General features: G+C 51.2%; 1 protein-coding gene across 3 annotated transcripts; it reads right to left on the reverse strand.

Moving 5' to 3' along the window:
* Positions 1–93: 93 nt before the first annotated feature.
* TRPV6 (transient receptor potential cation channel subfamily V member 6) lies at positions 94–15,370 on the reverse strand. 3 transcript variants are annotated; one of them, XM_004046373.3, is made up of 15 exons: positions 14,514–15,370; positions 6,946–7,043; positions 6,668–6,790; positions 6,159–6,296; positions 5,756–5,854; positions 5,425–5,600; positions 4,775–4,921; positions 4,485–4,697; positions 4,095–4,181; positions 3,921–3,997; positions 3,508–3,673; positions 3,093–3,159; positions 2,465–2,733; positions 1,259–1,365; positions 94–876 (listed from the first exon to the last, which is right to left on the reverse strand). In XM_004046373.3, the coding sequence occupies exons 1-15, from the start codon at positions 14,639–14,641 to the stop codon at positions 594–596; spliced, it is 2,178 nt and encodes a 725-aa protein (XP_004046421.2). In that variant the 5' UTR covers positions 14,642–15,370; the 3' UTR covers positions 94–593. The 3 variants fall into 3 exon arrangements, with proteins under 3 accessions (XP_004046421.2, XP_055203103.1, XP_055203105.1); XM_055347128.2 differs by lacking the exon at positions 14,514–15,370 and having other exon boundaries at positions 6,946–7,873; XM_055347130.2 differs by lacking the exons at positions 94–876; positions 14,514–15,370 and having other exon boundaries at positions 1,258–1,365; positions 2,465–2,713; positions 6,946–7,874.
* Positions 15,371–25,106: the final 9,736 nt, after the last annotated feature.

Below are 25,106 nucleotides of genomic sequence, written 5' to 3' on the forward strand. Positions count from 1 at the left end.
AGTCTGCAAGGAAGGGTGAGGGAGGCCTCAACGTAGGAGCAGAGGGGTGGGGCCAGCAGATGGCACTGCAGAGATGCAGAAGGGCAGCTGGGCAGGGATCCGAAAACGACTTTATTGAAGATGGAGTTGGCAAGACCTAGCCCCACTTCCCACCCCCAGAGCCGTTCCTGTCTCCCTCACTCACACGCTTTCCACAAGCTCTGCACTTCCCTGCACCTGCCTGGGTGCCCTGGGAAGGGCTCTCTCCTGACTTATGACCCTGGGGTGGAGACCGAGCGCCCAAGCAGGCTGGCCTGTTTTTAAAGTGCTCTGACATGCAGTGCTCCTGTCGGAAGGGGTGATGAGCAGGCCGCAGGAGAGCTCCTCACGCCCTGCCAGCCCTGTGCTTGGGCTGGGCTTCGTCTGCCCCAGAGCTGAAGGAGTAATGCAGGCCTGGAGCAGTGATTCTCGACGTACATTCCTTGGCGTTCATGCTATTCCTCTTTCTCCCCTGGGGCCTGGGAGATGAGACCTCTGGGTGTTTGGTTTTTGTTTTGTTTGATGCTCCTAGGAAAATGAGAGCAAGTTCCAGGAAGCGAAGTGAGAGCACGCAGTCAGATCTGATATTCCCAGCTCTCCCCGTCCTCCAGACCCCTGTTGATTATCCCACGCAGGTCTCTCCTCAGGGTCCCTTGCCGAAGCCTTTCCCAATTGGCACTGCTGCGGGAGGTACTTCGAGACACTGAGGGCGTAGGAAGGGACAGGTGGGGGCTGAAGGGACAGCCCAGCTCTAGTTTTTCCACTGAGTCTTTGTCCAAATCCTCAGAGCCCCGGGTGTGGAAGGCCTGTGCGTAGCGTTGGATCCGCTGCCGGTTGAGATCTTGCCTGTCTTCCACCCTGTGGAATGCGGGAGGACTTGAGACACAGCCAGGACTTGAAGAACAGATCCAAGAAGGATGCTTGTCTGTTATCCCCTGGTCCTCCCATCCCCGCCATTGCTGGCCTTTTCCCTTTTCTGCAGCCATGGTGGATGCCTGGGTCACTGGCCCCTTGGCAGCTAGGCCTCAGAAAGCAGCAGTCTCTGCCACAGACTCCCTGGATGCTTTGAGAAGTCTGAGCTCCAAACGGGACCCCTTCCTCACCAGCTCAATCAACAAGCATAGAGCCTAGGGAGCACACAGGCCTCCACAGGGACCCCAGGAGCCGGAAGCTGTCTGAGCAGGGGGATACCCTGCTGATGAGGCTTCTCAGGGGACACCTACCCCCGCATATCACTCACCGCAGGAACCAGCGGTCCCCCAGGCCGTACTCCCGTCCGCAGATCCCAGAGCGAGGCCACAGGCAGCGAGGCAGCTTCCGCTCCAGCATCACCGTGGTGGCCACGATCTGCGTATGGGAACAAAAGGGGAAGTCAGAGATGAGGCTGGGCGCAGACAGAGGAAAGAGAACTGCAGACAGAGAAGAAAGCGAGAGCAGGAGAGGATGCGGGGCAAAGGTTAACAGTCTAGCAACGGCAAGGAAACTTGGGAGCTTGTGGTTTCCCCGGGGGTGATGAACAACACCCCTGGATCTGGGAGGTGGGGCAGCCTTTGTTGACCTTCTTCAGTGGGAGAGAGTTGATAGAGCTTGAGACCAACAATTCTTTACCCAATGACCCGACATCCGTGACGCAGCCAGGCCAGAGGCAGGAGAAAGACAGGAAGCAGAAGCCCCATTCCCAGGAGCACAGGCACCAGAGAAAGCAAATAGAAAGGGCTTTTAAGGGCTCCCAGATATTTTGACCCTACAGACATAAAGGCCACTTATAAATAAACATCCCATTTAGAATATCAATATATATTCCTGGAGAAAATATTTTTCTGAGAGAACCTTATTTCCCAGCTTAGTTTTTCCACTCCGTTTTCTACACAGCATAGTTAAATGCCTTCCAGTTTGGGAAATTTCCATTATTTTGCTGAAATGATTTTTTTAGATAAATTATTTTCTAGGTGTTTTTTAAATGAGGATTTGATTCATCTCATGGTCTTCTCTCCCTATCTTGAAGATCTGGCTGAAGATAGCTTCTGCTACTATAGGAAGTTTTGGTGGCATTACTTTTTTAACACATCCTGCTTTCCATATCAAATTTTGCAGACTTAAATATTATCAAGAGGACTTGATACTCCAGTTTTTATTTGGGAACAAAATGTACTGAGTGCAATTTTAGCCACCGTTAATTTTCTTTTGATTTATTTCTTGTTGATTCCTCTAGAAAACACTGAGCTTTTAACTGTTGAGAAAACTGTGAGGCATTCTTCTCAGCGATTCCAGTATTGCCTGGTTGAATTGCTAATCAGTGCTTCTGTACATTTTGCATGATTTTGCTAGCTTTGCCACAACTGTCCAAACATAAGTGGGGTGGAGATATCCTGCCTCTCAGCTTGGCAGGTTCCTTGGTAGGAAAGGGATGACTTGCCCTAACCCTCCCTGCCACCAGGGGGCTCACCTGGGCCCTCCACAGCTCATCCCGCTCATGGGCCACTCGCCAGTGAGTGTCGCCCATCATGGCAATGAGGAGGTTGAGCATGAGCAGTGTGGCGATGATGGCAAAGGCAGCATAGGTGATGCTGTACATGAAGGGCAGGTCCACGTTGTAGTTGGCTGGGCCATCGATGATGGTAAGGAACAGCTCGAAGGTGCTGAACAGGGCCATGGGGTAGTCGTAGAAGTGGCCTAGCTCCTCGGGGTCCTCTGTCTGGAAGATGATATAGAAGGCTGCTCCACCCAAGGGGGTGAGGGTTACCATGGCAACCATGCAGACGACCAGCCCACCCCGGGCTCTGCGTGCATGTCCATCCTGGTCCCTTCATCTCAATATCACCAGCTCTGCAGTGCTCCAAACTTTAGGTTTTTACGGTCCCTAGTTTTCTATGAGCCTCATCTTGATCCTAAGAGCCACCTCTCCCTAACACTCCCGATTTTTCTCACCTCTGGAGGACGTCCCATCCTCTGATACCATAGGTCTCCTCTGATCTCTGCATTACTCCTCCTCCCCAAGTTTAGCCAGAGCCAGTGCCCCCTAGATTTTCTCATCTCTTCCCTGCCATGGCCCCTGGTCCTGGACAGATGATTACCTGAAGCAAAGCCCAGGATGACCACAGCCATCAGCCAGCAGAATCGCATCAGGTCGCCAAAAATCATCTAGAAGGAGCAGGAGGCAGAGAACATCTGCACACATTCCCCAAGCAATTTCCCCATCCAGCCTCTAACAGGTCTCACCCCAACAAGTCTCACAGCTCCACCCTCTGGGACAGGGATTGGCTATCTATGGCCTGTGGACCAGATCTACCTGACCTGTTTTGGTGTGGCCTTTGAACTGAAAAGGGTTTCTACATTTTTTAAAAGGATTGTTAAAAAAGAAGAAAAACATGCAGTGAGGCCATGTGTGGCTTGCAGAACCTGCAATGTCTACTGTTCTGCCCTTTATGGGACTGTCTGCTGACTGTGGCTCTGGGGCCTTTCTCTAGGGAGCTTGGGGGGAGGACTGACCTTCTGAATCATGATGGTGAAGGGGCCTAGCATCTGGAATCCTCGGGCGAAGTACATGACGTTGCACCAGCCCAGCACGAGTGCAAAGGACATGGGTACCACCTCCCCGCTGGCACTGCTGAGCCGCATCACCATGGTCACCAGCACCATGAAGGCATAGGTGATGCTGGGGGAGCAGGGAGGAGGGTGATGAGGGGAGGGCTGGGATGATCCTGGGGACCTGACAGCAAGAATGTAGCTGGGAAAGTACCCACACATGCAGATTCAGCCTCCCAACACTCAATGCCCAGGGTCATACACACAGCACTAGAGAGGGGGCTCTGGAGCTAAGGTTCTTGAGAGGTCAGGAATCCAAGGAGTGGAACTGGAGCCCTGTTGAGGGAAGGGATGGGAGTGAGAGGAAGGAAACTCACATGAGGACATGGAATGGGCCCCCAAGGATGGTCTGTCCAAAGAAGCGAGTGACCCCCATTCTGAAGATGTCTGGAACCTGAAGAGGTCAGGGAGACACAAAGGCACTCAGATACCGGAACTTGGGCTGGATTCCTCGGGCAGACAGCCTCACCCAGAGTCCATCCACACCTCACCTCTACCAGCAGGATGATGATAGCCCCAATGACAGTCACCAGCTCCCCCACCAGCCGGATATCATCCTTAGGGGTCACGTAGGCTTCCTAATGGGGGAGAAGAACAGTCAAAATGCTCAGGGCTTTCAGGCCTCTGCCCTGCATTTCCATGGTGCCCAGGGTCACCAGCCTTAGCAGATTCTTTTTAATCTGTTAGGTTTGGGTCTTCTCAAACTCTGCTCTCAGAGTAAGGGCGTATGTGTGTTTTTGTGGGCATGCATTTGGAGTTTGTACCCATATATTTGAGATTAGAGCAAGGGGAGAAATGGTGTGAGGGAGGAAAGGGACACCAGTCTCTGAGGACAGAGAGCCAAGTCCTGCCCTGCTGATCTGCTCCTACAAGGGTGTCACCTGAAGTAGCTTCTGCTGTAAGAGGGTGTTGTCCCGGGGGCTTGTGCGGTTATTGGTCCTGGGCTTGAGGGGGCGGTAGATGCAGCACATGGTGAAGCAGATGATGTACAGCAGATATATGGCACCCAGCATGCAGAAGTACGGCCGCCCGTACCGCTTCCACTTGAGGCTCACCAGCTCCTTCACCGGCGTCTGGTCCAGGATCTGGCGAGCCTGCAACAGAAAGAGAACAGGCGGCTCAGAGACCCTGACACCCATCCCCAGCCACAGCCTGCTGTCATGAGCCATACCTCCCGCTTCTTGGTGGTGATGATAAGTTCCAGCAGGGACTGCTCATCCCCTGAGGAGTCGATCTCTGTGAGGTCATAGAGAGTCGAGGTCAGTGGTCCATACGTCCACTGGGTGTGCTTCCGCTTCTGCATCAGGTGCTGAAACATCTAAGGGAAAGTGAAGATGACTCAGGAGCAGTAAGCAAAGGGGATGGTCACAGAGTGTGGATAGGATGCATGTGCAGGAGGACAGCACCCCTGGAGAAGGTGGCTGCCCTTTCATTTTGATGACAGCCTTTAGAGGGCAGAAGAACCCACATTCACAGTGACATTCATAGGTTCCTCATCCTCTCCCATGACTCCCTCCAGAGTTTGGAAAGGGGAGACAAGAGGCTGGAGGGCCCTGCTCTGGGGGCTGAAAGGGAAGGTGGGCTGGGGCATTACAGACAATCCCAGCATGGGATCTAGACTCTGTAACCCCCAATGCCTCAGGGGAAAAGGAGTGGGCAAGAAAGGGAACAGGTAACCAGAGTGGGAGGGGTTGAAAACTTTCTGAGTTGAGAATGGGATCTAAGCATCAGGGATCACGTTCACCTCTGTTTCTCCCAGGGCCAGCAGGATAGGTTGAGGGTCATTAGAAAGACACCTCAGGGATGGGGACCATCTCTCACCACAGTGTTACCCTCCACTCCAGCCAGCTTGAAAGGGGTGAGACCCTGGTGATTGGGCACGAGGTCCAGGGGCTGCAGGTGGTCCCCATGTCTGTCGTAGGACAGCAGCAGGTTGTACATCTGGCAGGCAAAGGTTTTGTTGGGCTGGAGGATGAGGATGTGTAACACTGTGTTTCCTGGGGAGGACACAGGGTATCATGTGGCCACTGGCCTAAAGTCCCTGATGTCCCCATCGCCACCCTGAGGTCTTCCTGAAGGTCCCAGCCCCTCTGCTCACCCTGTCCCTCACTCCCTGCAGCATCCCAGCTCCCCTCCCCATCTCAGCTCTTACCCAGGGAGTCCTGGGCCCGGATGTCAGCTCCATGCTCAATGAGCAGCCGCACGATCTCCTCGCTGTTCACACAGGCAGCAAAGGACAAAGGGTGCTCCCCTGTGGACACAGAGAGATCTATGGTAGGAGAGTGCAGAATGGCAGGATGGGGTGGGCAGTCTCCCCCAAGTGACAGCCTTATCTTCCCCCACATCTCAGCTCAGGGCTTGAGGACACTTTTCCTGCAGAACCAGAGGAAGGGTCATGGAGTAAATTGGCCTCTAGTCTGATTAAGCCCTAGAAGGATTGCTCCTCCCAGCTGCCCAACAGATACAGCTGAAGACAAGATCCTCCTCTGCCTGGCCCTGCCCTGCCTTGCCCACCTTTCCAACTGCCCGTCCTCCAAGCCCAGCCCTGCTCTCACCAAAGTAGATGAGGTTGCGGGGACTACGGCGGAAGGCAGTGCCTGTGGCTCTGGCAGAGACACTGGCCCTGCGGGCAAGCAGGGCTCGCACCAGGTTCACGTTCTGGTTCACAACAGCGATGTGCAGTGCAGTCTGACCTGGCCCAGAGATAGCTGTCAGTCACGGGTCTGTCCCCAGGATCCTGCAGGGGGTCCCTCCCATATGCACCCCGGTCTCTTTCCCTCAGGGGTAGCCTGGGATGGAGAACAGGGAGCCCTCAGGTGTTCAGGATTCCCAGGGGATCCAGCTGCTGCCCATCTCTTCCTCTTCCCTAGGCCCCTGGCATTTCAGGGGGCAGGCATTCTAGTGATGGGCAGTCAGGACTGACACGGAAGGGAGACAGAGAAGAGAAAAAAAGAGTAGGAGGCTCAGATCCCCTGTGTCTTTCCCAAATTATCCATCACAGAGACTGACTTGAAATACCCAACCAGTCACTCCTGCTCTTCACCCCAGACCCGTGGGCCCTCACCCTCATAGAGCTCAGATGTCATGGGCTCAAAGACCAGCTCCGGGGCAGCCTCCATCAGCACCATGGCGGCCTCCAGGTTGTCATAGAGGGCTGCTATGTGTAGCGCTGTTTCCCCCATGGCTCCTGGCATTTACAGAGAGGTGGGTTATATGGCTTCTGTGGGACAGCGGATTGGAGATGATAGATTCAGAGGCCAACAGCACGAGGTCCTGGGCACTCCTGGGAGGCCCCATGTGTGGGGCTCACCTAGGAGATCATGCTGCATTTCTGCTTCTTACCTCTCTGGTGCACCTTGCAATCCTCATACTTGAGCAACTTGTTCAGGGCCTGGACATCATTCTCTTTGGCAGCTAGAAGGAGAGGAGACTCCCAGATCCTATGAAGGGATGGAATAGGAAAGCTGGAAACAGTGAGCATACCTAGTTGTGGAGGGAGAGGCCCTGGCTTGACTCCATTATACACAGATGTGTGTGCCTCAGCAGCAGGAACCTCAGGGTCTTCCATCAAGGCAGGTGGGGCCATTGACGTCTTTTCTCTTTACAGTCAGGAAATACAAATCAACTTTTTGCCCATTTAGCATGCGTTTTGAGATTGTCCGTGACTGGTTTCCTTCCCCCCCACCCCTGGCCCCCCCACCGGCTCCTGGGACCAGAACGTATCATGTGTGAATGTATTATCAGTGCATTTCAGGTATGGAGGGGAGGAGTTCTATGTAGACATGTGCTTACCTGCTAACCAGTTTACCCCTGGAGTGGTCCTGTTTGACCCTCACCAGGTGCCCTGAGATTGCCCTCCAGGATAAGCCTTGTTTTGCATGGACCGAGGGGTGCAAGGAATTCCTGTCTCATATTTGTGGAGGGAGTCATATGCACAGGCTAGCAGGATTTCTCCTGTTGCACCATCCTCTGCCTACTCAAACTTCTCAGCAGAACCCTTTGATCCTGGCGCTTCCCTCCCAACAATAGCATCTTCAGGGCTTAACACAAAAGAACAGTGGACCATAAGAACAAGCCTGGCTCCAGGCTTTCCTTCCTCATAGGTGTTCATTCATTCATTCATTCATTCATTATCTCTGTCTCTTCCTTTCTGCCTCTCGTCTTTCTTCTCACATCATCTCAACAGCCTTCCTTCTTAAAGTGGACCCCTGGATCAGCAGCAGCACATGAGCCCTTATAAGAAATGGAAATGCTCTGGCGGACCCTTCCACCTAGTGAATCCAAATCTGCAGTTTAAGAAGATTTCCAGCTGATTCCTGGGCATATGAAAGTTGGAGAAGCATTGCTTAAGTGGTCCTTGCATGCAAAAACCGGTGGCGATAAATCAGAGACAAGCTCAGGGGTCTCAGTTTCCAAACAGCTCACATTAAAGTTTGCGAAGCAGTGTTCTCCATCATTTTCAGACCAGCTGTCTAGAGGGCTTTAGGTGCTACTTTGCTTTGGCTATTGGCCCCTAAGACACAAACTATGGCCAACAATGACAGATGCAGAGAAAAAAGAGAATCCAATCTAGAGGATTCATTCATCGAATTTCATGTGCATCTGAATGTTCCCATTCTGTCTTCGGACGCTTCTTGGATTTACCCAATTTGGGATTCATGGATCCGTTTATTTCGCTGAGTCAGATTAGTCTCTCCTTATTATCCACTTCTCGCTTGTTTTAGGCAAAATTAACTTCTCTGAATCCCCAGATCATCTCTTTATTCTTATTCCTACTGTGTGCTAAAAATCTCTTTTAAAATTAGAACTTACCCCAACTAAGACACATGGGTCCCTTTGATTCAATTTTCTCTTGGCCTGGAGCCATTTGGTCTTTCTATGGGAGTAAATGAAATAACTCTATTTATCCATAGTTTGACAATTATGTGACATACAAAAAGACATAGACAGGAGCTCACATTCTAAAGTGCTGGCAGTGGCAAGAAATTGACTCCAGAGCTGGAGGTGGGAGAGCAATCAGAGAGGAGACATCAGCTCACTCATCTCCTCTGCCTTGCCCCCATGGACAGCAGCTGCCACCAGGTCCTGTCAGTTCAGCATGGAAAGCTCTTTCTTCATTCAGTCCCTACCTCCTTGCTCCTGCTAACCCTCATTAATTCAAGTCTTCATTCTCTAGCCCAGATTAGCAAAATATTCTTTTAACCAGTTTCCCTGCACTCTACCCCCATCTATCCTTCTTGATGCTGTTGAGATAATCTTTCTAAATGGCAAATGCAAAAGTCCAATGGGTCCTTAATGCTAAGGATAAGGAACACAGAAGCTCTTTAAGGTCTTTGTGCAACTACTTTTCCACCCTCTGCATGTCCCACCCACTCCTTAGACCTGGCATTTTGGTCTCATCCTGTCTCAGCACTGCAGAGCACACCATTCTCCCTATGTCTGTGCCCATGAAGCTCTTTCCCTCTAGAATCCAACTCCCCTAGCCCGCCAATTGTTCATTGTGTCTTCTGCACTGCCTATGCCTAGAAATACACCTAGAATGGTGTAGATGCTCACTGACACCATCTGTAGAGTGAATGAATCAGCAGCAATGCCAAAAGGTGGTTTGACTTAACTGTTACTCATTATTATTTTCATCAGCTGCCCGCTAAGCCAACTTTCAGCAAGCATATAAGTGAAAAATAGTACACTTGGTATGCAAACACAGCTTCAAAACAAGTTTTCCACATTCCCTTCATCACCACCACCACATCAACCATTTGCACAAAGCCCTCCTCTCTAGATACCCTAGACTGGGGGGAAAACAATCGCTAGCACCACATACACACACACAGATGCTCAGAAGTTCTTCACTCTCTCCTGTGGCCTTACTTTTATTTCAGCATCTTTCACTGGGTGCTGTAATTGCTATGTATCTGTGTCCCTTCCTCTATGCTAAGGGTACTCGAGGGAAGAGACCAGCCACTAACTCTTCCCTGCCCTCCTCCAATATGCTTCCACGTTTGTGTCCCATTTTGACCAAATGTGTGAAAGATTGATGGCAAATCTAGAAATGGGTCCGAGAGAGCACCTTTTCCAAGTCCAGAGTTCTACTCGCTGTATCCTAGATGTTAGTGGTGGTATAGTCAGTGGCAGGCACAAAGATTCCCCTTTGGTCCCTACACGTCTCTGAAGCTGAAAGTGTCCCCCATAAACCTCCATTCCCTATGAATTCTGACACTCTAGTGGCCTGGGGAAAACAAAAAGCTACTGTCAGACCCAGAGTTGCTAGAGTTACCAAATAAAAATACAAGACGCTCAGTTATATTTGAATGTTAGATGCACAATTTTTTTTTAGTATGTCACGTGCAATATTGGGGATACACTTATACTAGCAGCCTATTCGTTATTCAAATTTAAATTGAACTGAGTGTCCTGCATTTTATCTGGCAACCTAGCCAGACCACACCCTGTGTGAAGAGCCAGCTTATGACCCACCCCAGCAAGGTTTGTAGAGAACTAGCCTCCTCTGACTGTGAACTCCAGACTCCAGCAAAAAGGGGGGCCCAGCCTGTGGACGGGTTTTGAAGGTATCTGGCCCAGCCATTACTTGCAATAACCTCATATGCCCACAAGGGGACAGCATAGAAAGCCCTAGCTCACCTGCTTGGGAGTAAGGCTGACCCCAAAACACCTGACTCTCCTTGGGTCCCTGAAGGAGGTGCACAGAGCTGACCTACTCCGAGACTCCTGTGCTTGGGGGACAAATAGATTTTTCAATAGCAACTTATCACAGGAGTTTAGATCACAACACGGGGGTCAAAGGCAGGGACACGGCTAAGCACCCTGCACAGGACAGCCCTCACTGCAAAGAATCATCCTGTCCAAAATGTCAATAGTCCAAGGTGGAGAACCCCTGATTCAGAGGTACAATGATTCATAATCCGTTTTAGAATGAGGATTCTTCACTCGAAAAGGAATCAGAAATATCCTATACATAAAAATGTTTTCTTATGGATCACTAAATACTCAACAAAGGGAGAAACAAAAAAAAGACAGATGAAGCCTTTTAAGCTCCCACTGATGAAATAGTCAAAAGAGATTATAGAGCAAATCTGAAACTGTAACAATATGAAAGGTATTTTCAGGTTCTAGAATGTTTTCTTTTACTAGGCAATTAATTATAATAAAATTGAACGGTCTAGTTCAACATTAGACTGGTGAAAACCCAACTAAGGGGTTCCTGGCACAAAATCTAGCACATTATTTCTTGAGCAAACAGATCAATGACCTCCTTCTCAGGGCTGCCTCTGGGCCACCAGGGAAGGATTCCTGACTTCCTCTCTCTGTCTCCTCCACCCCACACCCTCATCTGCTCCTCCATCCTTGTAGATGTGTGCACTGTGTGCATGGGTCCAATTTGGTTTTTAGGTGCTGGGAAACAAGGCAGGATCACAAGACTCTTGAGAAAAGTTCAAATAAGATTTTTAGAGCTAGAAAGCCCCTCAGAAATTGAGTCAAATCTGCTCATGAAACAGATGGAGGAAGCAAGTCAGAGACAGAGCCACGACGCATGCCCCACTGGTCATTTCTTGGTCATGATTCTCAGTTTTAATCAGGGCTGGAAGAGGAGTTAGAGAAGACAGGCATGGGTCCCACTGGTCTCTCCACAAATAACTTTCCCACCAGTGAGTGTGCCCTCTGGGCAGGGCTGGGGCTGGTACACAACAGGGTTGCTCGGAGTGCGTGGCTTCTTGCATTCCTGGGTGGATACAGTGCTGTGCGGGGGAAGTTCATGGCCCCTCTCATTCCTGCAGCATCTCACTCATTATCACTTTTGCTCTTTACAACCCTCTAACACCAGCTGAATAGTTCTCCCATGCTTCAGAAAAGGAAACTGAAGCGGCATAACCAAATCATTGCCAGAAGATCACACGGAGTTAAAGGCAGGATGCTTGGCCAAGAATCCAGCCCCAGGCTCTGACCACTAAATTATGTGGTTCTTCTGGTTTTATGGCTCCTCCTGATTTTTCTTGGAGGTTGGGGGGCAAGCCTGAGCAGTGACCACAGATGAAGGAAAGAGCGGTAATGTGTGGGGCGGAGGCATACGTTGGGCACTTGTGGGCCACCTCCCTCCAGCTTATGTTCCTGGCAATGGGGATGAGGAAGCCAAAGTGGTTGTTTAGAGATTTGGAATCGGCTGCCATCCTAAGTGCCACAGCTCCTTTTGTGCACATGTCTATTTGCGAATTTACAAGTAGGCATGTGTGTAAGTATTTACCAAGGCAAGCGTGCACAATATACCAGAGAAACTCAGGGATGACTTTTCAGACACTCAATTCACACATTTCATACAGGTATTTAACCCTAAAGAAAGCTCCAACAAGCATCACCTTCCCTCCAAATTGCTCCTTAGATGACAAAGTGCCAGCACATGGGCGGGAGTGGGGTTCAGGTTAAGCAGCCTCTATGAAGCTGCCCAGGACACCCCACAGCAGCCGAAATCAGATCTCACACTTCCCCCTCTATGCTTCCAGAACACTCATTTACACCCTTCTAGTGATGTCTACTAAGCCCATCTTTAGCCCTGTATGTGCCTTCAGTAAACTTTGGTCATAGGAATGAGAACTCCCTGAGAGCAGGAACAGTGTCATATTCATTTTCTGCAGAAAGGTGGAGTGCCTTATGTTCAATAAATGTGTAATGCATTAAATATCAGGAAGTGAGAAAATCCAAGCCCAAGGGGGAGATGACCTGGAAGACACGGGAGAAAGTTGAGAGCTCGACTTGGATCCCAGCAATGTAGATTTAAGCAGAGCGGGCTGCATGCTAAGCACCAAGAAACGTCCACTGTAGAAAGAGGAGTTTTGGGTTCCCAATCATCCTGGAGAGACTCAAAGCCTTCCTTTCTCACTAGACCATCCTGTACCCCATGGAATCCCACCCAATCCCACCCCACAGTTCTCCCTGTGAGTCCCCTTTGGAACAAATTCAACTTCACCATTTACTTGCTCTAGGGTTCTGGGCCTGCCCCATTCATAGGGGGATAACAGGACCCACCTTCCATTATTGTTACCGGGATGACGGAGATAAGGCAGGTGGTAGTACCCAGTACAGCACTGGGTTCTCAATCATTGTGTGCTCCTTTCTTCCATTAGCTCACCCCTCACTTGTCCATATTGTTCCTATTTACTTAGTCATCCCATGTTTATCTCAATGCCCCCATGCCTTCTCTTTGGTTGACGGCACAGATTAGGAAACTCCCCTTGCAGGCAATTTCAGCATCCTTCTGGGAAGTGCCCACCCAAAGAAGAGTCATTGCTCTGGACACCTGATATCCAGGAAGAAGAAGGCCAAGAAAGTGCGGAGGCCAGTAAGGAGATCAGGGCAGGGAGGGGGGATCCCTCCCAAGGGTGACATCAAGCCTTTCTAGCCAAAGTCTGCAGAGGCAGCACCCATATGATCTGAGGAAAAGTGAGGGCAGACAGGACATGCGGAAGCAGCCTATTCTCAGCCACTCAGCTCAGGGCCTCCCCTCTGCTCTCCCCTGATATCGCACACAGGGAATCTCCACCACCCCTTCCAATCCCCCAGGCCTTTTTGCACTCTGTGCCTGGATCCCCTGGCCCTGGGGTCCTAAGAGTGGGAAGAGGACGAGTGAAGCCAGTGAGGACAACCTACTCTCTAACAACAATGCCATTCTGTTGCCCCAAGATGTCATCAGCCAAACATGTGCTCCAGTCCCCACTCTCCCAGGCCTTGGGGGAGAGGTGGGCGGCTAGAGAGACGGGAAGCCATAATTCACAGAAAGAGACCATCCCCAACCCAGAATCCTTCAGCAAAAGAAAACACAGGGGCCTCCAGGCAGCCTCCCCAGTCAGGCTAAAGCAGGCTCCTACTCTTGGGGTCAGAGAAAAACCCTAAGGCACAAAGACTTCAGGCTTTCCTCTATGACCAGACATCTGCCTCCTTCGTGACCCAGGGAAAGCCCCAACAGTCAGGACTTCCTTCTAACATGCCACCAACTGGGTAGAGAACTCTATTAGAGACCTTGAAGAAGAGACCACATGCAGGGATAGCCCCGAGTTCCGATTCCCCGCTCCTCTCCTGCTCTGTACTCCAAGCTGTCATGGTGAAGAAAGCAGGACATGGGTTTAGGAAGTTTTCAGGGGCTGGAAGCCACCAGTGAATGTCCTTAGGGCTTAAACTCTAGAGTCTCGATTTCCACCACCTGAATGCGGAAGAGCACAGGTCCTCGGAACATCTGTTATTTTGACCCGCTTCCCCCCAGTCCCCACTCGCACTGAGAGAGAAATAAACCTCAAGGTTGGGTTTGAGCGTTGTGGGTCTTCATATCCCCCCAGTGCTGGGCAAATAGTAAGGCCTTGGTCAGTGTCTGATGAGACAGATACATAGGAATGGTCACTTTTTTCACATTTTGTCTTATTTTCTGGTTCCTGGTGTCCGCGGTTCTCTCTGCTTCATTCATTCAATCGTTCACTCATTCCTCCATGCGAACATACGTATACTATGTGTTCCTGCCAGAGAGACTGTTCTAGAGGCAAGCAGTGGAGATACAGAAGGCATTGTCCTCACCTGCCGTCCCCTCTTGGGTGGAGGGGCTGTGATGCTCTATCCTTACAAGCCCCAGCAAGACGCCTGGCCCTTAGAGAAGTACTCACAAGAGGCTTGCAGAATCGAATTAGATCTTAAGATAGTGAACACCTGTGCCCATCTCAGCCCCATCCTCTTTCACCAGCCCTACAGGCTGAGGCTCTTAAGACAGAATGCTCCCAAGGAGCCAGTCCGGGCCTGGGAGCACCATCTGTCCAGCCAAAGGTGCCAAACAAAGACGGGAGATGAGGGAGGGGTGAGGGGTAGAGGTGCAGGCCTGGGGAGGTGGGGAAGGGAGCAGACCAAGGGGGCCTTACCTCTTCTGCTGCAGCAGGTTCTGCTCATCTCGGCTCTGGGCCCAGGACTCCCGTCTCTGGAACCATCTGCAGAACTTGCTCCATAGGCAGAGAATTAGCCCTTTCTCCTTGGGCAGTGACAACCCCATGGGGTGTAGGGCCGGCTCCTTGGGGGCCTGAGGCCGAGGCCAGACCCTGACGGGACTCAGCCTTGGGGCCACATCAGCCCCCCCAAGGGCCGGCCCACCGACTCCCTGTAGAGGTCCCGTCTCCTGTCTCCTGCCTTCCTGACGAGTTCCTTGGGAGTCTCCCAGCAGCCCCAGCCAGTTTGGAGAGGGCTGTGAGTTTGTTACACTTGGCAGAGCCAGCCAGGACTCTGCAGGGCTGGCCTGTCGGGAGCTCCTGCTGGGAGTGAGCAGGAGGAGCCAAAGCTGCACGGACACGCCCTCCCTCCTCCCAAATTACCTGAGATTTAAAGACACAGGCCAGCCACAGACCTGCCTACCAAGGGGGACTTGTGCCAACTCCAATTCTTTAGCCACCCAGGGCTCTCTCCCTGCCCCCAGGCCAGTCACAACCAGGGAGGCCTTCAGAAAGACTGGCGAGGCCTCCCTTGGACGTCAGAACACCCAGTGACCTACCCTGAGAGACTCTAGGCAGTGAGAAAGGAGGGGAGGAGTCAGGGCAGGCCCATTCCCAATGTTGAGGGCTCCCAGGAGGGAGCGCCCCACTTTCCCACAGTGCCTCTTCTGCCGGCCACCTGCCTCACTCTCTGCCTCCCCCTGCTTATGTCCTGGAGAATTCCATTTTCTGGACTCTTCCAGTTTCATTCTTGCCAGGCCCGAAATAGGTATATAAATTGCGAAGATTCTCAGTTCTCCCAGACTTTCCTCTCAGTCCCCATCACCTTTGGGTCAGCAAACTTTTTCTGGAAGGGCTGATAGGAAATGTAAAGATGTTAGGTTTTGCAAGCCATGTACACTCTCTAATGTACGTTATTCTTTGGTTTTGTTTTGGTGGTTGTTTTCTAACCACCCCCGAAGATGTAAAATGCATTCTTCGCTCACCAGCCAGGGCACAAAATCTAGCTCTGGGCAGACCCCATGCTTGGGAGCTCCACAGACTGTCCACAATGCCCTGTGCATGGGGTGGGTGCCTGATAAAATACAGGACACGTGGTCAAATTTGAATTTTAGATAAACAACAAAGAATTTTTTAGTATAAATATACCCCACGTTTTGCAAGTATTCTATCTGCCAGCCTTCCCGTGGAGGTGACATTTATTCAGCCGCTACTGTGTGCTGGGCCTTTTAACTGAGCGTTCCCAGGTAAACTCGTAACAAACCTGCAAGGCAGGTATTATTATCTACATTGTATTGATGGGAGAAACCAAAGCTCACCGTGGTAAAGGAACTCTCCCAAGGCCATAGAGGTGGCAGAGGCAAGATTCACACCCATCCCTCATTCCAAGCCCACTTCTTTCTCCCTAGCACACCTCCTCATTCTAACTGGCCAACAGAGCTTCAGAGAGGTTAAGTGACTCGCACAGTCATACAGAAGAATGATGGCATTAAGCATGGCACATCGTCTTCCCACAACAAAGAGCTCCATCATGAGCTTGCTGGAAGCTGTCGGAAAGGTCATTTAGTTCAACTTTTCCACTGGAAAGAGGCAGAAGCCCGGGCTTATCCAACCTCCTGGTGCCAGCCAGGTGCCAATAGCCTAGGGGCAGGTGTCTGGGTGTTCAGAGTCACAGGTGTGTGGATCACTTCCTAGCTTCAGAGTCTGTTTTGTCCTAACTTTCTCTGACTCAGAGTTGGAAGACCCAGCCAGGGGAGTGTGTGTGTGGCGTGTGTATGGTGTGTTTGCCCATGTGCATTTGTGTGTGGTGTTTATGCGTGTGTTCATGATGTGCATCGGTGGGGTGTTTTGTGTGTGGTATGCCGTATGTATATGATGTGCCTGTGGTGTGTTTGGTATGTGTCTATGTGTGTATGATATATGTGATATGTGTAGGTATGGCCTGTAGAGTGTGTGGATGTGGTGTCTGTGATGGTATGTGTGACATGTGTGTTGTGTATATACATATTGTGGAAACATTGTTGCATGTGTGTTGTGTGTATGGTGTGTAGTGGGTGATGTATATGGTACCTTTAAGGTATGTGTGCGTGTACATGATGTGTGTGTGTGTGTGTGTGTGTGGTGTATAGTATGCATGGTTTGTGTAGTATATGGTGGGTTTACTATGTGTGTATGTATGGTGTGTGTTGTGTGTGTATGTATGTCATATGTGCTGTGTGTGGGGGGAGTCGGTGTGTGGAGGGAGGTGGATGCTGAGGTAGGGCAGGGGAGAGAAGGACCCCTTCAAGTGGAAAGCTATTTGTGTTCCTGCCGCTGGGCAGAGGCCAGGCCATGCAGTCCTGAGCAAACAGTTCAATTGGATTAGCTTCGTCCCCACCCACCTGGGTCAGTGGGTTCGGGCTGGGTTGGGGAAAGGTGCCAGAACCCAAACCTTGAACCCCAAGACCTTTGTGCCCATTAAGCCAGTGGTTTGTCGCTTGCTGATCCATTTAGCTTCAAAGAAGACCCCAGTTTAGTGTCTGGTGGGGAACGGGATAAAGCAATGAGGCCTTCGTTACGCTGGGGAGGGAGGCTGGGGCAGGGAGGCTTTGGGAGGGAGACTTAGGGAGGGAGGAGGATAGGAGGAGGACAAAGTTGTTTTCCAACGCTCTTCCTCTTCCTCAGCCTCCTCCACCTGGTGTTGTGCATGGATCAGCCAACAGACTCAAAATGGGGGTGTCCGGATGGGAGGGGAGGACAAGTTTGCAGGATATAAGCTTCTGGCTGCAATGTTCTCTTGGTCTTTGGACCTAACATCGTATCAGTAAGGGAAGGTGGCCCTAGGGTAGGTGGCACTACCCTCAGAAGCTCCTGAAAGCACCCCCACCAATCACTTCCAGTCTCGCATTTTTTTTTTTTTTGAGACGGAGTCTTGCTCTGTCATCCGGGCTAGAGTGCAGTGGCGTGATCTCGGCTCACTGCAAGCTCTGCCTCCTGGGTTCACGCCATTCTCCTGCCTCAGCCTCCCGGGCAGCTGGGACTACAGGCGCCCGCCACCACGCCCAGCTAATTTTTTGTATTTTTAGTAGAGACGGGGTTTCACCATGTTAGCCAGGATGGTCTTGATCTCCTGACCTTGTGATCCGCCTGCCTCGGCCTCTCAAAGTGCTGGGATTACAGGCGTGAGCCACCGCGTCCAGCCTCAGTCTCGCATCTTAAACCTGCATCCCACATTGCTGGTTTCCAGGGGACAGGAAGGATGCCGTGGACCTCCTTCTCCCTTGAGACTAGCACAGCCCCCTCTGTGCCACTCCACCCCAGGGCAGCACCTCCTGACATGGGAGGAATCGGTTCTGTAACCCACAGTCAAGGAGTGGTCATGCCCAGGAGGCTGTGGGTTTTTGGGGTGAAGGGGGTGAGGGGGAGACTGGAGATCCTGGGAGAGCACTCACGGGGCTGGCCTCTCCCGGTTCCCTTGCCCAGACTCCAAAAATAATAAGACTTGTGTGACTTCCGAGTGAGTCGCTCTTCCTCTCAGTGGTTTTATCCATAATGATGAGTGCATGGCCTGACCTCTTGTCTGCCCTCATGGTGGCTTCTGACCAAGCCCTGAAGAGAACCGAAGGGGTCAGGAGCCAAGAGGGAGGGAGGACAGGACTGGAGCAGGCAACCTGGGGACCAGGTGGTTAAACCAGTCCTCCCTGCCTGGGGCTGAGCCTCAAATGCTAAGTGAAAGTGAGGTCCTCAGGCTTCCCTGGGGGCCCCAGGGCAGAGTGTCAGAGCCTCCTCTGACGGCCCCTGAGAGGGGCAGAGAGGTCACAGTTACACAGTCCTGAGCTGGAGGCAAAGGAGCTCTTTGGAGCTCCTGTGCCCCTGATGTTTCCGCATTTGGGGCACAATTTCTCGACCCCAGCACTACTGATATTTCGGAACAAATAATTCTTTTCTGCAAGGGCTGTCCTAGGCATTGTAGGAAGTTTAGCAGCATCCGAGCCTCCACTCACTGGGTGACAGTAGCATGTCCCTCCCCTCCATTGTGACCACCAAGGAATGTCTTTACACGCTGCTCATGAATGTCTTTACACGTTGACATTGGCAAAATCATTCTCCATTGAGAACCGCTGATTTAGAGCCAGAAAAGTGTACATATGTATAGTCTTTTTCTGGCTTTGTCACTTTTTATTTGTCCTATGTCTTTCTATGTTTCGCTCAGTTTTTCCTGTCTTACTGCCTCTGTCACTGTGCAATAGTATCTCTGCTCCCTTGGTCTTAGTCTCTGTGGTGAGGGGTGCATGTGTGTAGTGTGTGTATACATGCATTGCATGTGTGTGGTATTTTGGGGGTGTACTGGTGTATTTGTATAGTGTGTGTGGTATTTTGGGGGTGTATTGGTGTATTTCTATAGTGTGTGTGGTATTTTGGGGTGTATTGGTGTATTTGTATAGTGTGTGTGGCATATGTGTTGTGGTATGTCAAGTGTCAGTGTGTGGCCTGTGGCAGTGTCCCCTGGCCTCTTGGAGGGCGTGTCCTTGCTCTCTGCTCATGAGGGATGGAACCAGCAAGGGGTAGTGAGGTCAAAAGCATTGCTTACTCACTTGGCTTGGAGTTTGTTCCAGTCACTGGGTTCACCAGCCGTGCGCCAACTCATAAAGCCTGCAAAGGAGCCCATGACAGTTAGTGCATGCACACACACACACCTGCAGGCACACACACACACCTGCAGACACACACATGCACACACACACCTGCAGACATGCACACACACACCTGCAGGCACACACACACACCTGCAGACACACACATGCACACACACACCTGCAGACATGCACACACACACCTGCAGGCACACACACACACCTGCAGACACACACATGCACACACACACCTGCAGACACACACACACCTGCAGACACACACATTCACACACACACCTGCAGACACACACACACACCTACAGACACACACACAAACACCTGCAGACACACACACACCTACAGACACACACACAAACACCTGCAGACACACACACTTGCACACACACCTGCAGACACACACACCTGCAGACACACACACACACGCAGACACACACACACCTGCAGACACACACACACGCAGACACACACACACCTGCAGACACACAACACACCTGCAGACACACACACCTGCACACATACACACACACCTGCAGACACACACACACACCTGCAGACACACACACATGCACACGTGCACACACACCTGCAGACACACACACATGCACACGTGCACACACACCTGCAGACACACACATGCACATACCACATATACACACATCAACATACACACATACACCCCATACCACACACACACAAACCTCACACCACACACACATGCACACCACATATTACACAGCCCACACACACCACACCCACGTGCAGCACACACACAGGCAGCACACACCACCCATACCACACATACACACCACATACATACCACACACACACAACCACCACACACACATGCACAGCAGACACCATGCAGCCCCCACACAAACCACGCACATGCAGCACACACCTACCACACACACACCACATACCACACATACTACATATCACACACACACCACACACACATGCGTCACACACCACACACATCGCACACACACCACATGCCACACACATCATGCACACACACTACAGACACTGCACACACACACACAGACACACACACACACCCTACCCCCTACACCTCCCACCCCAGGGATGGGGGCGCGGTACGCTGCTGTGGTGCCTGACTGGAGGTATCTGACTGTCGCGCTGGCTCTGCAGTTCCCTGGGAAGCACTTTGTTCTGAAACTCTCCAATGTCCTTTTGTACTCAAACATCCTGTGCATCTGAAGAAATATGCTTCACCCACGGTCCCAATGCACACAAAGTCACTTCAACTTTCATAGGTCAAGAGGTCTAATTTATTGCAGAACTGCCATGCACCTTTCCCTAGAAAGTGACTTTAGTCCCGGATCCCTTTTCTCATCCCAATCACTCGTTGTAGCTCCATCCCTGGGGCTTCAAGCCCTCATTTCCTGCCTCCCAGTCCTTGGCCCCACGGAGCCTCCGCACCCAAGGAGCTTCACACTCCACACGCTTCCTTGGCAAGATCTGGGGGCAAGATCCAAGAGCAGGGTGGTTGAAAGGCTGAGTTGGAGATGAAAATAGGGCACAGGGAGGCAGAGGTGATGAGCAGCCACACCATGCAGCCAGTTTTACCGTCTAGATATGCATGTGCACGTTATTTGACATAAATGTATGCATGGTGTATTTTGTGTCAAAATGAATCAATACATGACAGTGATGTTCCAGAGCAATTGTGTGTGTGTGCATGCAGGTGCCTGTTTTCCAGCATCTTCCCAGCAGTCTATAGATTTCAAGACCCACAGGCATTCAGTCCTCCTGGGCCCCTAACCCTGTGTAGAATGCACCCAAAGGGCATACGTGGGCATCTGTGTGGCCACCGTCCCCTCTTGTCCATTTCTCCCCACTGTCTGCCAGTTCTCACCCCTCTCCTCTCCCACTCCCCTCCTCAGTGGAAGGTGGGTCCAACCTTGGGAGCGCTCATGTAGTTTACAGCCCCTCCGTCACCCTGTCAATGAGTTTGAGTCCCCCAGCCAGAAGATGTCAGGGAAAGGGCTGAGTGCTGATCTGGGTAGAATGGGTACTGACCCTCTTGGGTTTGTGAGAGGAGGCCTGAAGCTTTGGAGGAAGCCCATATGCCCCACCTGCTCTGCCCAGCTGCAGCTAGAGTCCCCCTGCCCCCTGCATGGGTCCCCTGACATCTGGTACCCGCAGGAGGATGCCAAGCTCCTCAGTCTTGCCCTGGGCCCAGCCTCTGGTCCTTCTGGCCATGTTTCCTCCAAGCCTCTTTTTTCTGCCCCTCATCTTTTTCTCTCTTCCTCATGAGACCCCAAGTTCTCCTCCCTGTGAAAACTGGACCCCAATCCTCTTCACTCTACCATACCTGGCCCCATCTCTTCTCTTGCAGGCACAAAAGACAACCAAGAAGAGAGGCTTCAGCCCTTTGGGAAGCTTTACAAGTAGGCTAAGTGTGCCTTGCAGCGGATCAGCTTTCTGGGAGAAGTAAAATGGAAAGAGCAATTGATCTGTAATAAAGACAGCTGCATTCTAACCCCAGCTGACCAGAAATCACTCGGTGTCCTTGGCCAAGTCACTTACATTTTCATTTCCTGATCTACAAAAATAAGGACTCCAGATATTGAGTGCCCCTGTTCCCTTTTCCGTTCTCTGCTCTCCCAGGTAGCCCCCCTCAGCTTCCAGCTATAGGCAGGATGGAGCTCAAAGCTTCATTGTGTCAGAAAGGGCTCATCTCTCAGGTTAAGCCTGACTGTCTTTGTCTCTGAGTTACACAGGAAGGAGAGAGCAGGCCGCAGGCAGAACACGAAGACACAAAGCCTCTGACTCTCCTCTGACCTTCCGAACGACAGGATTCTGTGGTCCAAGTAGCTCTGGCTGAAGAGAGGATGAAGCTCCTGAACCATGGTGATTCTCGGAGCTCTGGAAAGCCACAGATATGGAGGGGACAAGGTGCGTGTTCCCTCTGACAAGGCGGGAGTGGGCTGGCTCCCCAATCCAGGGCAGTGTCCCCAGACTCTGGACTCTAGGTCACCAACAGTTTTCACTCCATGAGAACCTGGCTGTTGCCTCTTAGCCAGAGAGTGGGGAAAGGAGGGTATGTGGGGGTCACTAAGCCCAGAGTAAACACCATTATTTGGGGCTCAGAAGACAGGAACAAGCCTTTATCCCAAAGCCCATCATGGCTGTTAAAAATTCAAACCCAAAGCAGAATTCTTTTCCAGAAGCATGCAGTCTGCTCACCATAGCCTTCTGGGCAGCAGGCCTGCAGGGGTGGCATTTGATTGCCAATCTTCCCCTGGTTGTCCCCACCTGCACTTCTTATTCTTCTCTCTTCAACCAACAAACTCAGTGAAAGGGCAGACAGTGAGAAGAACTCTATTGAATTCTATTTAAGGCAAGCAGTCACCCAAACACCCCACCACCTCCTTAAAAAAAAAAAAAGCAAAATGCCAGACTTGTTTAAGAGTGGAGAATGGTTTAACATGTACAGACATGCCCAAACCATGGGAGGGGGACACACTGGAAGCAAGCTGCCTCTTCTGAAAGGTCTGGGTCTGAGGGGTCCAGGACAGAGAGACCTAGAAGCAGGGAAGGAGCAGAACTGAGGGGGAGGAAGTCCCCTGGAGGTGGAGTAGGGACACACCCAAGAACCTAGGGGCTGGGAGGCACCAGCGAGTCAGGGTGCAAACCTTCCCCAACTTTTCTCACAACGGGAGCTTCGCCCCTGGATAGAACTGCAGTAGGGAGAAGGTGGTGGCTCAGCCTCCCCCTAGACCACAGGGTAGTGCTAAGCTGAGACACCAGGAACTGGGCAGATTCTGTGGCAGATACCTGAGCTGGGAGGCTGAGAGGAAGGTGGAGTGGCAGGAGCTGAGGGGGCCAGGAGGTGGTGTCCCAGCTGGGTACAGGGAGGGATGGAAGCCAAACAGTGTGTTCTCCAGATGGCTGTTGGGAAATCCTGGACCTAGCTGGGCACCAGGAGCGTGAGGTCGCTAGTCAGTCACTACACTAACAGGAACTAGAAAATAAATAAAAAAAAAGACTTTAGCTATTCTGCAACTCCCCACCTCCCCAGCCTCCATCACACATGATTCTTGGAGCATGGGGCATGGTTCCCTCCTGTGTGTAGTGCCCTGTGCACGTGGGAGTGTGGATGCTGGAGTGTGCAACTTGGCTTTGTTTGAGCATGTGTGTGCTGGTACAAGCACGGGGCAAGGTGGGAATGGGTGACAGCTGGAGTATACAATGATCTCCCGATAGGAATCTGTTTACCCATCACCCCTGTCATCACAGAGCTATGCGCTGTACCCTGGGAGCAGTTCTCCTGCCCGGGGCTCCCACTTGCCCTCCTTTATCTTCTCCTCCTCCTTCTACTTGCTTTGCCGAGGTTTCTAACTACAAGAGCTGACTTTGGAGTGTCTGAGGGAACCCTGAGTCTTCAAGCTGCTGGGAAGTCCAGGAACTGTTTCGCAGGCAGTACTGGGCCTAAAATTCTTGCACGCAGACCAAAGTGCAGAAGGAAACTATTGGCACAGGGCTGCCGATCCGAGTCAACACTGACGGTGCTGGTGGATGATTCTCTGCCTGAAGTTGTGTGCCCAGCATTGAGGGTGGCTGCTGCAATGTACTAAACACACTGTCAGAGGTGTGCAAGTGCCTGTGAGCTGACAGACTCAGAGGTGTCTTTTAGTTCCATTATCTGTGTTCACCCTTGCTACAGACTTTATGAAGAGGGTCGTGCTCCATCCACCAGGATCTGGATTTGTCCATCTGTCCATACAACGAGGGAGCCCTTGTGGAGACAGATCTCTCCAGGAGCCCAGAAATCCTGGGTCATTGCCCTGCTCCATTCTGGTGAGATCTGTGACTTCAACCAGACAATCTCTCTGAGAATCAGCTTCCTTGTCTGTAAAACAGGAACGCTTAATACTGCTCTGTTTACTTTATGGGGTTGTTTTTAGGATTAAAGAAGATAACGACCATGAAAAGACTTTATACACCATAAAGTGTCATATGAATGCAAGTCACTTGTTTTATCATTTTGCTTTGGGGGGAGTATTTGAAATCCAACCCATCTAGGAAACAGCTTTCTGGTAGAGACTTTAGAACTGTCTTATCTCAGGGGCTCTGAATTGTGAGGTAGAAGTACGAGGTCTTGGAGCCAGATAAATTTGGGTTCAAAATCAGACTCTGCTAATTACTGGCTGAGTGATATTAGTCAAATTAGCACACCCCTCTCAGCCTCAGTTTCCTTGTCTACAAAATGAGCACGGTAATAGTCACTTGACCTTAGGCAAGTAACTCACCTTCTCTGGGCCTTAGTTGCCTGTCTGTAAAATAAGGATGACAACAGCTAACTTGCAGGCTCCTGAGAATTAGATGAGAGAGAAGAGTGTGGGACGCAGCTGGCCCATGGCAAACATACAGTAATAGCCTCTGTTCTTATTCCCTCATTCTTCTCTTCTATGGCTGTTATTCGGCCTTGGAGCCCTTTCAGTGATAGACCACATTACCCTCTGGTGAGAAAATCCGCTCTCTCCCTCCAGGAGACTAGAGTAGATCCTGCCTCAGGCTGTTACCACCTACACAGGGTAGGTTTCTGTATCATCCCTTCCATAGACCTCACCCCCTGCTCTCCCAAAGAGACCGTTTACATCTAAGTCCCTTGTTCACTGTTGACTTGAATAGTGAGGAAATACAGGTTATGGCATTTCCCCTACACCAGGCTCTCTAATCAGGCCAATCCTGCCCCAGTTCAGGAAGATGCCCCAGATGATCTGTTCCTAAACTCCAGCTCATCCTCTGAAGCCCAACTTGAATGTCAAACTCTCTCTTTTCTTCCCTAGGCACCCAACTCTACCCAGTCAGGGCCAGTCCCTGCCTCTCCTGTGCCCCCACCTCTCTTACCTCCTGCCCTGTATGGAAA

This window comes from Gorilla gorilla, chromosome 6, assembly GCF_029281585.2.
Source record: "Gorilla gorilla gorilla isolate KB3781 chromosome 6, NHGRI_mGorGor1-v2.1_pri, whole genome shotgun sequence".
Lineage (NCBI taxonomy): Eukaryota > Metazoa > Chordata > Mammalia > Primates > Hominidae > Gorilla > Gorilla gorilla.

Bases quoted from the DNA above. Each gene is read 5' to 3' on its own strand.
- TRPV6 (XM_055347128.2), bottom strand. From the start codon at position 7,189: ATGGCCCCACCTGCCTTGATGGAAGACCCTGAGGTTCCTGCTGCTGAG. The intron at 5,601-5,755 runs GTAAGAGCTGAG...TGTCCTCCCCAG, and splicing joins CCGGGCCCAGGACTCCCTGG to GAAACACAGTGTTACACATC. The intron at 877-1,258 runs GTGAGTGATATG...CGCATTCCACAG, and splicing joins GGGGACCGCTGGTTCCTGCG to GGTGGAAGACAGGCAAGATC.